The sequence below is a fragment of the Wyeomyia smithii genome, chromosome 1 (genome assembly GCF_029784165.1).
Source record: "Wyeomyia smithii strain HCP4-BCI-WySm-NY-G18 chromosome 1, ASM2978416v1, whole genome shotgun sequence".
In the NCBI taxonomy this organism is placed as follows: Eukaryota; Metazoa; Arthropoda; class Insecta; order Diptera; family Culicidae; genus Wyeomyia; species Wyeomyia smithii.
The window spans coordinates 150,431,634-150,446,158 of NC_073694.1; the positions used below are offsets into that span (position 1 = coordinate 150,431,634).

The window sequence follows — 14,525 nt, forward strand, 5'->3', positions numbered from 1 at the left end:
TTGTTTCGCTTATATTATTGGCCCAACAGATAGACCGATATATCTATACTTTTTATATCCATTGTTATCAGTAGGCTAATTTCTCAGTAAATTTTTTTCTGATTCGTTATGCATAAACAGTGGAAAATGTCAATCTTTATGCCCTGACAAACCAAGTTCTACAATTGAGTTGATAGTTTTGTGATGTATTGGTTGATAACCGTCTTACAAACTGTGTTTTTTAAATGAAAATCAAATAAAAGTAGATTGTACTTTCTCTTTGCAAATCAGCAGAAACATTAGTGGCCACCTAAATTAAATTGTTCAAACTAGTTCAATTTTAGTTGTGAGTTGTTAGTTGTTTCTGGTACCCAGGAGCGAATTGAGGCGAAGACGAAGCAGGCGGACTTCAAAATTGATTTTTGTTGCATGAAGAGGATCATCAACAATGTATGGAGAACACTATTTATGTATAACGAAAAAGAATTTCCCGCTTACAAATTGACTTGAAAAATTAGCCTCTTGATAACTATCGAATTAAAAAGTATCTATCTATTAGGCCGATGATATATAGGTCAGACTCGATTATATTGACACTCGATTTTATATTAACTCGATTATATATGATTCGATTATATATACAGTAAGTTTCCGTTTTTGGCAACAACATTTTAAATTTCAGTTGCCAAAACTGGGACCGTGCCAAAAAAGAAAACCTTTTTTGTCATTAATAGATTCAATTTGGAACTTCAAAATCATTATGAAAATTTATTTATTTACATGATTCAACAGGTTTTTAACAAAATCCGTCGTATGTAACGTACAGTTAGGCGTCGTACACAAATCACGTAACGCTGAAAACCTAGATTTCAGACCCCCTCCCCCTCTATGTAACGATAGGTAACGTTCGACATGACTCCCCCCCCCCTAAAATTATGTAACGCTGATCAGCCTGGCCCCCCTCCGGAATTTTCAATTTCGAGCAAACATCACAGTTACATAACTGTCTCTACTACCCCCCCTCCCCCCCCCCACTTCATGAGTTACGCAATTTGTGTACGACGCCTTATAACAAATTTTAAATTTGTCATTATTTCAATTCTCTCGCAGCGCTTGTACAACAAAATCGGAACCTTTTGTTGCCAAAATCAGAGTGTCCCAAAAACGGAGCATGCCAAAAATGGAACATGCGAAAAACGGAAACCTACTGTAATTTTAGACTCGATTATATATATTCTTTCCATTTGACAGCAATTACACCAAGAATAACTACAGATATATGTATAGTTTTTATAAGAACTGTGTTTGCTGACTTTTAGGGGGATGAGTCAAAAATAAAATTCTTCCTATTTATTCGAAAATAATAAAACATTCATGTAAAATGAATGAAAAACATTTTTTCTCTGATTCTATTATATATAAAATTCGATTATAAATAGTGGAAAAAAAAGGAGACTATATATAATCGAGTCCGACCTGTATTTAGCGATGCGAATGCGATGTTTTTTTACGCGGATTCCGGAATTTACGCGGTTTTTTACGCGTTTTTTTAAGCGGCACGTATCCCCCGCGTAAAAAGCGACTTTAGTGTACACCACCGCTGCGACGCGAGAAACGCAACATAAAGTGCTAGCCGCGTTGGCAGATGTAACTACACTTCTCATGTCCAAACGCGATGCTTTGATTTCCATCGATGCTTTGCGAGATGTACAAAAAAAATAATCAAACAGTTTCAACACCTTGCTTTTCCATAATCGCTAAGCATTAACAAAAACAACAAAAACAAGCGTCTAGCCATCAAAAGATAGTGTGTAGCATCTGTAAGCAGCGCACCGATCCCATGGTTGCTCTTTGCACATAACGAATAATTCGATACAGCGACTGAAAACCAGTCATTGATCGCAGTTTTGAACGTTCGGACAGCCACTCTTACGCTGCGATAGACTCACCTTGCCGTAGATTAATGTACAGCCTTGAGTAGAGCTGTACATTAACCTGCGGCAGAGCGAGTTGCCTTCGCAGCGCAGGACGCACCAGTATTTTTACGGCCGTACTTTTTGTCTTAAAATGCTGTAACAGAATATACGCATCAGAAGCATACAGCGACTACCGATCAATGATTTTTTCCGGTCGTTCATTGCCACTAAAAATCAATGGATATTGAACAACAGGAAAATGCGACAAAAATCGTCATAAAGTAGTGCGAACAGATGAGCAAGGATTTTACATGAGAGAGGAAAAGAGATGATCGTAATGCCCGTTCGTTTTATTTAATAATCGGGAAACGAAATTGAACGCGATAGCTCGGAGAGACGAACGGTGTACGAAGTTTCGCACAAAACGGATAAGATGAAATTGAATGACTAATATTCATGTGTTCGGTAGAAAAAAGGATTGATCAGAGCACTGCTTTGAAGTAAGGCTGGACAATCCATACGGCTAGTGAGAATGTCAAAAACGAACGTTCGCTGAAGCTTGAGACATCTGTCGAACAAAGTTTCCAAGCCAATCAATAGGCAACGTGATGGATACGGTGGTAATTCTCTAAGTTTGGCCCATGGGAGCTGACGAAGCGCGAATAATATGAAATGCTTCTGAACTCGTTCTAACGTCAGACCGTTTTTTTTTGTATGCCTGATGGGCATTGGGCAGAAGTGCCACTGCGACAGGAATAATTGTCTTTTGTGGCTGTCCCCCTTTGCTTTACACACATTACAGGATGCTCGAACTCATTGATGGAGTTGAGCTGGTTGGTTGGTTGCTAGTGCCCCAATTCGGAACAACATGGTTGATGAAACCAGTGACCATTTTGGGATTGGTGTTCCATACCTGGTATGGAGTTGAGAGGTAACTTCCGAAAAAGTTGAACTTCGATTAAGAAAGAGCTCCGCAAAAGCAGATCAAATGCGCTGAGCTCTTAGGTTCAGCGTTGCGGAAGCGGCAATTGTCGGTTGGGACTTTGCGGATTTTCTTTAAATGATAGAGAGTGGGACAGTACCCGGTGAGGAGACCCGTGATGATGCGTAGTTCACTGCGAATTAAACTAAGTAGCCTTTTGGCAACCGCAAGGTTGGGATAGATATTCTGTTTAGTTTGTCTACAACCGCACGTTGCCAATGAGATGCTATCTCTAGCTTTACCCATGTAGAGTAGTTTGAGGTAATTTGGACCCCTGGGGTGAAATGGACAGGTGTTTTATCTTGGAAAGTATTACTTTCATGGGTTCCATGTACTACTTCATCGTTTCCTTAAACTACTAAACCTAACATAAAAATTTCATGGTTTGCTGTGATAGGTGCACCGCAGTGCCAATGTGTACAAAGGAAACATCAAAAGTTTATTTTGCTGTAAGTTTTACGCTCGTGTATTTGAGGTTTTATAAATGTCGTTTTCGTTTTTGCGGTGTAGCTACCCCGCGGACTACACTTTGTCCTATCACTGTTTTTTTACATTTTCCGGACAATCCCGGACTACCCTTTTTCTGTCCCGGACAGTCCGCGCAAGAAACAGAGTGCAGTTTTGAAGACACTAACACATTCACACGTATATGTCAAAATCAAAAAAAAAAATGTCAAAATCGGTTTGCTTTGATTATCGTTCTTCGTGTGTCAAACATCAGGTTGAATTTTATTTATTTTATTTTGTTATTTTGTAATTTTTCAGCGAATTGGCTAATTTTTCGTACAGTAGCACAAATGCGATAAAAGACAATGGCGATAATGGCCAAAACAAAAGTGACAGTTACCTCTGGTATTACGCACACCATTGCAACTACTCGGAAAGATGTTTTTTTTTCAGCTGCAAAGCGTAGTCCGGGACGGGATAGCCCTGCCGTAGAAACAAATTCGACATAAGGGAACTTCTTCAATGTTTTTAGGCTAATCAGCTTCGCAAAAATTGTGTTTTTTGTAAGGCGCCCTGTTTGGGGTAAAATGGACAGTTTTTGGGGTGATATGGTCAGGTGAGTTTGAAGTAAATTTTTTTGACAGACTGATGCCACGGGCATACAAAAACGGACAAACAGACGGCGGTACACACTTAAAATAAAACACCGAGTTCGGTAAAATTTTACCGGAATCTCAACAGCTGAACATTCGAAAATTACCGAACAGTTTGTGAAACCACCAACCGAGTGGTTGGTAATTTCCGCAGCTTTTTGGTAATGTTCCAAACCGAGCAGCCAGTAAAATTTACCGTAAGAAACTTTGAAAATGAGCAAAAATACCGAACGCACCTGTAAAAAATACCGGTTGCAGAAAAAGTCGGTTATAAATGAGCCTGCCGGTTAGGGGTGTGCGAAACTGGCTTTTCTGGTGTCGAAACGAAACGAAACGAAATTAACCCTTAATTTCGGTTTCGCCAAATTAGTCGAAACGAAATCAAGGTGAATTTCGAGTTCTCGAGACGAAACGAAATTGGTCTCTAAATTTCGCGAAATTTCACGAAATTTCGAAAAATAGAATAAATGTTTCTGAAACATAGCATTACAATGATTTGTAACGTTGGAGCGTACGCTAACGAAGTACCCTTCAGCAGCTGATCGCAAGGTGCTTACCTGGTCGACGAAGAGTAACGTAGGTATTCAGATATCGATAAACCGACAATAACGAGAAAATCAAAAATGTCAAAAACTAAAAGATTATATTGCAGGTAATAGTAGCGCGATAGATACAAATGATATAAAGGTCAAACTCGAAATGTCTTTGTAAATAATAATTTAATAATCTTTTGAACTGATTCTTTTGGTTTGAATGCAACTATGTTTAAAATAGTAATCCTTCTTTCATAGCACTTTCATCATTTAAAATCAAAGTTTTGTCCTAGAGCTCGAACTGGAAAACATGAGAGATGGTAGGTAGGTTTTCAACCATTCCTGTGAGTTTTGGTGTCCCTAGCAAAGATAACTTTTGCAAAGAGTTTTTCCCTATGCAAACGTAAAAGCGACGAAACCGATAAGCAATTCCTCGGCCGCCTTTTGATGCATTTTTGCATTCTCTAAAAGCAGCAAAATTCACAGGAATGGTTAAAAAGCTGTAAAACCTTTGGAGGGCAACCATTTTGAGCTTTAGGGCAATATTTTTTCGTTTTTGTCGACCAGTGTCATTGAATTTTTTCTAACACCGTTTAGTCAGACTGGACTAAGTGACATCTTTACTAGTTCGAGGAAAACATAATTTAAGTTAACTATTCTGTGAACTTTGAAGTTTTCAATATGTTTGCACATTTTTTAATATAACTTAAAATTACTTTTTAACTGAGCAGTTCCACAAAAAATGTCCCAGTTTCAATATTTTTTGTAATTTTCGATTTGGCTTAAACATTGCATAAACGTTTCTTTAGGCTGAGAAGCTATTTAAAATGCTATTTTGGGAGGATTATTGTGATTATAAATATTTTCAGAGCCAAAAGTTTTTTGTTCAGTGTGACGTCTCTGGAAAAGTTTTAGATGGTAATTTCATCTTTCCGATAAAAAAAAACTCAAAAAATTCATTTTATAAAAGAGCTTATTTTCAAAACTCTTATTTTTTTTGTATAAAAATTAGAAAAAAAATTACCGAAGCAATGAAGAAATCAAAAATAAAGTTATATTTTTTCAAAAAAAAAAAAAATAAATTACAACAGGTTTATTTTTATCAACAACTTTGCTTAAGGCACTATGCCAATCAAACCAACTGTTTCGATTATAAAAATATTTTAATTACCCACAGAGTGCCCAATTGGAGATTAAATTATTTTTTCAGCTAAATCGGTTTGTTTGACTGGCATAACTAGTGTCTGTGGTAAGGTTGTAGACAATAATTTTGTCCTAAAAAATATGCCCTGTGAGTTTCTGCGACACCAAAAATAATAAAATGCATTTGAGACCATTCCTAAACTACGTGGTCATATTTTGATCCCTTTTATACCCTCCTACTCCCCCGTGGTCTTTCATGGTCTTTTGTTTTGTGATCTTATTCTGCAAATATATGTACAATAAAGTATGAAAAATTTATAAAAAATGAAGGTTTAAGAAAACTGATTATTAGTTATTGCGCAAATTGTAAATAGAATTTTCAGTAATATCATTTTCTCAAAACCAAAATAACAAATAGATAATGGTTGTTTAATTTTTAATAATATTTTATTGTCTTTAACAAATATAATGATTTCCTTACCTGCAAGTAATTTAAAATACGCTATTCTGTTGAGTATATTCAAAATGATTTTTAATTTGTTGTTGAGTATCAAAATAAATAAAATTTGTTTAAGCAATTTGATCATCTACGATAAATTTTTCGCTTATAGTTATGGTAAATTGTATACTCATCTAGAAATCATCTAGAAAAATATTTAGTTGATAATAAGTGAAACCTTACTTTTAGTGATTTTCAGGTATCGGATTTGTAACTTAGTTTTTAATAAATTACAAAGTTTTTGAATGTCGAACAAAATACAAACATCTTTCTTTCTTCCTTCAGTTCACGAACATCTAGGCCTTATATATTGTTTTTAGGACCAAAACGTTGATTTTTTTTACCGGTCGTTGAGTATTGAAATTCCAGGAAAAATGTCATAAATCCCGACGCATTGCAGAATAGAACTATTATTCTAAAGAAGTAAATGCTATATAAGGCAAAGCCTGTTGAAAACAAAAAAAATTCTTCGTTCGGATAAATTTGAAATATGTTTCAAAAATTTGATTACAGTTAATTGCTGTCAACTCTCAAACTTTCCGTGACACTTATTAATTATCAAGTCGTGTCAAATAAATTTAAGTAAAAAATTCGTCTTGACTTAGTGGCAATAATAAATTATAAGTCAGAAAAAAGACTACGTGGTCTAATCGTTAACCCCCACAACCCCCCGCGTGATATTTTTCGTGGTCTTTTGATAAGCCACCCCCCCCCCCCCCCCCCCCGTTTTCCCTATATATGACTACGTGGCTCTTATTTATCGTTCTTTTTAACCTTTCTTTTCTTCTACCTTGTATATTCGGCAAGTGCAAAGTCAGAATCACTTTTATGGTATAATCTGAACTTGTTTTTGACATTGTAAAATTTTGTGTCCCCTAAAACAAGAGTAACATTTCTCAGTTATGTGTTCAACGAGAGCGAACCATGTACTTTTTATTCATTCGGTGATAAAGTATACTTTTTTGTTAACACGTTTGAAATATTTTTGATAAGGTACCTGGCAATTTCGAAACCAATGCTGCCTTTAAAGTCAGAGTGTTTTGAAACAATACTAAACATTCAGGCAATTACAACTTTTTCTGCTTGACACATCGATCACTCTGTCTGCACACTATAAGGCATGATATCTGGTCAGCCTAGTGATAGCAATGAGCTATCTGAAAAAACACATTTAAATACACTACGGTGTGCGAAGAGGAGTTCTCTAACACAGAGAAATCCGTAAAAACGCTTGAAAATTTTTACAAGTCGAGTAGCATAGAACATTTGGCCTGTAAGATAGAGCTTCAGAGCTATAGTTTTGACAGAAATTGCTATGCCCTCCTGAACGAAAGACAAAAAGTTAACTCTTTAACCTTGTGCACTGCAAATATAACCACATTTTGATGTACGTAAAAGATGCGTAAAATTTATTCCTACAAACAAATTACTAGACATCTTGTAGCGCATTTGGACGGCTTCATATTCCTCGAATATGACTTCAGTGATGACACGAATTTTATGCTCTGCGTGAATAAAAAATACCTCCCGCATGATATTACGGTTTTGTCTTAAAAAAACTAAAATTACCGGCTGAGAGTTTATCCTTCTATGCCTGACTTAGTATACCAGATATCTGTTGAGATATATTCAATTTAATTTATAGTCGCAATGAGCACAAACCAAAATTATGTAATAATGTGCATCGGAAATTTGGTACGAAATTTCGCAAAATTTCGTAATCGTCGAAATTGGAAGTTAAATTTCGCGAAATTTTAGGCGGAATTTAGCGAAATTCAACGAAATTTTTCGGCAATTTCGTGAGACCGAAATTTCGCGAAATTTCGGGAAATTTCGAGTTTTGCGAAATTATACGAAATCATTCGAAATCTCGCACAGCCTTACTGCCGGTACCGTCTAAAATCAAACTAAATTAACCAGATTACTTACGAAAAATGTTAGCGACTCGTATATCCTGGTTCACCATAAACACTTTCCAAATTATAAATATCCTATTTTTACACACAACAACAATTAAAACAAATAAGCAGCACCAGTAGAAAATATTCGCGTCTTGCACGGTTGCACGTATGAGAAAAATGGCCACCACAATCACAATTTAGCATTTTTACAGGTTGTTCGGTAAAAAGTTATACAGATTTCGGTGAATGTGAAATCAAGCAAATATTTCGGTAAAAAATAACAAAATTATGATAAAACTTACAGATCTTACAGAACAGTCGTTAATTTGATGCTTTTTTGCAGGAATGTCGGTATAATTACACTTTACCGATGAATTATTGTAAAAAAAATTACCGAACGACTTTTTTTTGATTAAGTGTGTATACAAAGAATGAACTGTGAAAAGTATTGCAGGCAATCCGAGATAAATTATCCGTACACAAAGTGTTTTCAATCCCACGCACAGTGGCGAGTTTCTGAACAAAAGTTGGAAAAAACCTGAAAGTCTTTCTAAAATGATAGAAAATGACGTATAATGCCAATTTTGTAGTGCTGAACTCATTTCTGATGTCAGAAAATGTTATTCACCTAAAATCTCGTTAAACCTTTCTTATTATCAGATTTATTTTTTGTTCAGATTATACTTAACATTGGTATACTTGTTCTTTTTCGAAAAACTTTATCCCCTTATTATTTCGTTTGGTCCTTATGGAGATTCTTTTTGAATAAGGGTTGCCAAAATCAACAATCATTTTTCAAAAATTTGTAACTTTTGAGCCGTTTGACCGATTAAAAGATTTAATGGAAAATTGAAGGTATTTGATAAGCCTTTCAATGATAAATAAGAAAGCGTACGTCAAAGTACATTCGTTATTCCCGTTTCACCGATTTGGGATTAACGAATTTGGAGCGACGATACGCAAACCGGGACCCAACTATTTAAAAAGTGCGGTAAATTTCCCATAGTCTGTTGATTATCTAATCATTTCGAACTGTTTCACAAGACTGTACATTACACATGAGTTCTGAAATACATGATTTTTGGGTTTCTGGCAAAATGTTTAAAACTTGATTTGGAACCTGGTTGTAATTTTGGTAAACTTTGGAAAAAGAAATAGTAAGAGGGTGGTATTCAAGACACGACCGCATGACGTTGACTATCGTATTCATATATTCCATTAAAACAAATAGTAGAGGGAATTGCAACGCTAATTTCACAAAACTTCGAGGCACCAAAAGGTGCCAGTTGCCGATTATTCTTGTTTACTGGTAAGTCCGTCGAGGATTCCAGCCATTCTAGTTTTTGCAGTAGCCATGTACATTACGGGAGAAACCGGCACGAGATGACCGGTACTATTTTGTCTTTCCTCCTTTCAGCTGCTAACATCTAGCGTCCGTATGTAACCGGTACGGTTTAGTAATGAAACTGATGGGGTGAAATGTTCGAACGGTACCTTTTATACCAAGGCTTCGTCAGTTAGCTAGAAAGAAGGAGGAGCTAAGCTAAATGACAAGGAAAATATTTTTCTTGAAAGTTGCGCCGGCCTCTGTCGCAATATTAACACCAACATAAACATGCATTTTTGCAAGGTTTTTTCCGCTAGCAGCAGCATTTTGTAAAACAGAAAATTCAATTAGCCGCTTCTATTACAAAACTTCGAGGCACCAAAAGGTACCAGTTGCCGATTATTCTCGTTTCCTGGTTAGTCCTTCCAGAATTCCAGACATTTTAGTATTTTGCAGTAGCTATGTACTACTAACAGCCACCAGCATTACGGGTGAAACCGACATGAGATGACCGGTACTATTTTGTATTTCCTCCTTTCAGCTGCTAGCACCTAGCGTCCGTATGTAACCGGTACGGTTTAGTAATGAAACTGATGGGGTGAAATGTTCGAATGGTACCTTTTATACCAAGGCTTCGTCAGTTAGTTAGAAAGAAGGAGTGGCTAAGTAGATAATGAAATGACAAGGAACGTAAATAAGCATCGGAAACAGAAAGTGACAACAACAAAGTCAGATCGATTGTATCCGTTAGCGGTATGATTTAGACAATCGATTTTAATTACCAATTTTTCAATAGTGTTTCTCAAACAATAGTTTGTTTTTGTTACATAAATTTAACCGTAAAAGAATTCCTGATCGATTGATGCCAAAACCTCGAAAACCTGATTATAAATGTCTGAAAAATAAGCGCTCAAAACCTGACCATTTTTCCCTGGTTTTCCCTGGTTGAATTACTAGATTTTCAAATTCAGGTGCCTAACTTCGATATAGACGTTAGTCAACGTCAAAAAAAATCACATAAGAATCAGATCAAATTGAAGGAGTTACAGGTATTCGAAGTTAAGCTCAAAATTGTGATTTTCAAACATAAAAATCATTGACATTGCCAGATACAGCAACATTCAAAGTGCTGCCAAAAATTGGTATATCATCCGATTCTTATGAAATTTGAAAATATTGTCCGTTTGCGTCTTCCTGCTGGCTCGTACACAGATTTTAATACAACCTTTATAGCATGTTTCGAACGCTTTTATTGCACATAACTGTACAGAGACATCTCCGGCAAGAGACGGATAAAGAGTGCTGTGACATGCGAACTGCACTTACTCGTCTCTTTGGAAACGAATGTACAGTGCAATCCGAACTGCTCTTACTCGTCTCTTTAGAAATTCAAGTGCAGTCTCCCAACGGCGTTTGCTTTGCACGCAAAAAAACGAGTATCACCCGATCTCTGACTCTCAGATAGAAAATCTCTCTCTCCTTCGTCTTTAACAGATATAGTCAGCCTAACATTTCGCGCTGCTTTTGGTTAAATGCCTAAGAAAAATAATAATTATTATAGACCGACTCAGAAAGTACCCTCCAATATTTGTCTCAAACTTTCGTGGTTCTTTTGCTGGATAGACATACTTATGACCAATCAATATAAAGCACCTAGATTCATAACAAAGACAGGCTTATAACATTCAAGTGCGCGTCCTGTATTAAAACTGGTTGAATCTCCGCATTAATAACTAGTATCGGTACGGCGCAAACTAGACTCCTCTGTTTGAATGTATATTTCTTAAGTACGATTTCACAGAAACGACAATCATTCTATCACTCCGAAGCCGGAACGTAGGATCACCTTGTATTGTTTTATGAGTAAACATTGGATTACAATTGCAGCTAACCCCCTACCCGACTTATCGCTTATGAAAACTCATACTACTATGTTTACATATGAAATCTTGAAAACATTTATCGCGTAAGAAAGTACCGTGGATTAGATGCGGAAGTACTTTTGGCGCAGTACTTGAAACTTACTATTTAAAAGCTATCGTCTGGATGGAGGTAACTCCAGTTTACCGCGGCAAAGCGATGAATAAGTTATCCGCAACATTCCTACTGCTGTGCTGCTGTTCCGGTGTATAACACTAGTAATACGAGAGATTTTCAAGTAGATCCCGCAGATGCACATCTGACCGTTCCGCAGTTAGTCTCTAAATACGGCTACCCTGTAGAGCAGCACCGTGTTATCACAGAAGACGGTTACGTTCTGGAATTGCATCGTATTCCTGGTGGAAAAGGCGCCATTCCTGTATTTCTCATGCATGGATTGCTTTGTAGTTCTGCAGATTGGGTACTTGTTGGACCGAACAATGCCCTGGCTTATCTTCTAGCGGACGAAGGTTATGACGTTTGGCTTGGAAACGCCCGAGGGAATATCTATTCACGTGCACATCTGACACTAACACCAAATATGTTCGCGTTCTGGCAGTTTTCGTGGCATGAGATAGGATTCTATGATTTGCCAGCTATGATTGACTATATCTTGGTCCAAAGTGGGCACCAGAAACTACACTACATCGGCCATTCCCAGGGAAACACAAGTTTCTACGTGATGGCGTCCACGCGTCCAGAATACAACGAAAAAATCCACCTCATGCAAGCTCTCGCTCCCGTGGCGTATACGCAATACATACAGAGCCCTTTATTGAAAATTATGTCATTGTTTCAAGACACGCTAACTGTCTTGTTCGAGATTTTTGGCATTGATGAGTTCCTCCCAAACAACGCAATATTGCACGATATTGCCAGCCTATTGTGCCCGTCCAGCACTGTTAATAACCTTTGTTTGAATGTTCTTTTCCAGTTGGCTGGCTCCGATCCAGAGCAAGTGGATTTGGTTAGTTTATGATCTGTGCGTAATTTTGGCAAACTTAAACTCTAGCTACTTTCTCTACTGCAGAAACTGTTCCCAATGATAATCGGACACACCCCAGCTGGAGCGGCTACCAAGCAGATCGCGCACTATGCACAAGGGATTCGATCGCACCAGTTCCGTCGCTACGATCACGGCAAGATCAAGAACCAGTTCATCTATGGAGTGTCCACTCCACCGGTGTACAATCTGACAGAAATCACAGCACCGGTTATGTTCCACTATGCGCTGAACGACTATTTGGCCAGCCCGGCGGACGTCGATCGTTTGTCTCCGCAGATTCCCAATCTTGTTGGGCGCCGACAGGTTGACCACGTAAAGTTCAATCATTTAGATTTTCTTCTTGCGAAGGACGTGAAAGAACTTCTTTATGATGAGATTATTTCCAGGCTTCAATTGTGGAAAGCGTAAAGACAGTGAATCTCTATTAGCTGTAAACGATATGTTGATATTTAGTATTATTGCGTAGAAAAAAAAAACATGTTTTAACCTTGCCAAGTTTAACGAGGTATTAAAACCTAAATTAATCCACCTGGCGGTCATACCCAGCCTTTCTCATTGAAACTTTTATTTGTAAAAATAGATTTACATGAACGCTTCAATCCAATAAATGTATATTCACTCTTTAGGTTCTAAAATATTGATGTTGTAAAAAAAAAATGTATATTCACTCTTTAGGTTCTAAAATATTGATGTTGTAATCTATACATATAAAAATACAGTCCGGTCTGTCTGTCTGTCTGTCTGATCCATATAGGCTCGAGAAATACCAAACCGAACGACGTGAAAATTTGTATGTAATTTGGTGCCGATAAAGGTTCCTATGATAAATTGAGACCCCTCCCTCTTCTGGAAATTTCTGCACAACTCAAGAACAAACCAGGTAATGAAACCGAATTTGGCATGTGGATGTTTTAAGGGGTAACAAATATGTCCATAATAGTTGGACGTTGGAGGGAGGGGTTCCATACAAATGAAACACAAATTTCTGCACATCTCGAGAACTAATGAACTGCATGGCAATCGAATTTGGCAGGTAAAGGTTTTTAGTGGTAAAAAATATGTCCATAATGTTTTGACACCCCTCCTTCTTTTGGAAGGGAGAGGTGCCATACAAATGAAACACAAATTTCTGCACATCTCGAGAACTAACCGAATAAATGGAACCGAATTTAGCATGTAAATATTTTTAGGGGTAACAAATATATCCATAATGGATCGACACCCCTTCATTTTCTGGAATGGAGAAAATCCATACAAATGAAACACAAATTTCTGCTCAGCTCGAGAGCTAACCAACTAAATGGAACCAAATTTGGCAGGTGAATGTTTTCAGAGGTAACAAATATGTCCATAATGGTTAGACGCCCCCCCCTTGTCCGGAAGCACTTTTTTTTTTATTCTCGCTTATTTTCCGTCGGTCTAGTTCCGCCACTATTGTGGCCAATCACCGACGCCTGGGGAGGCGACTCCACACCCAGGACCCTAACTCACGACCCGTTTATTAACGGACCGGCGCCAACGGCTTTACTCCCTCATGCGATGGAAGGCGTGATCCCAGAGATTTTTCGCCTCAGAAAATCTCCCGGTGTCGGCTAGAATTGAATCTAGACCCAGCTGGGTTGGTTGTGAGTGGATCACGCCACCTCACAACCATCGACACCTATGTCGGCGGTGGGATTCGAACCCAGGCGTCGAGCGTGTTTGGCGGAGACGTTACCAACCACACTAGGCCCCCGCTCGATACTCGGAAGCACATGTTTCTGCACAAATTTCTGCACATCTCGCGAACTAATCTACTAAGGGGCCGTTCCTATACCACATGGTCTTATTTTGATCACTTTTTATACCCCTCGTTCCCCCCCCCTTGTGGTCTTTCGTGGTCTTTTGACAACTCCTCCCCCCTGTCCTCCTCTTTATGACCACGTGGTTTAGGAACGGCCTCTAAATGGAACCATATTTGGCAGGTGAATGTTTTTAGTGGTAACAAATAATGGCCGATTTCCACCTAATATTATAATATGATTAATGATACACAGGAGCTAAAACCAACCACAGATACCATTTTGAATTCTAAGATGGCGACTTCCGGTGTCTGAAAAACAGCTGAAAATGACCAAATACCACCCAATATGAGTGTTTCTTTAAATAGTATGACGTTCAAAATCCAGAAAAACAGCGGCAAACGACCAAATACCTCCCAAAATGGGTATTTTCGGAAT

At 37.7% G+C, this 14,525-nt stretch overlaps 1 protein-coding gene across 1 annotated transcript; it reads left to right on the forward strand.

The window, feature by feature from the left end:
* Nucleotides 1-11,463: 11,463 nt before the first annotated feature.
* LOC129717272 (lipase 1-like) lies at nt 11,464-12,802 on the forward strand (the record flags this gene model as incomplete). Its single annotated transcript, XM_055667133.1, has 2 exons — nt 11,464-12,267; nt 12,331-12,802. Coding segments are annotated over 2 exons (1,188 nt in total), but the record flags the coding sequence as incomplete, so codon positions are not given.
* Nucleotides 12,803-14,525: the final 1,723 nt, after the last annotated feature.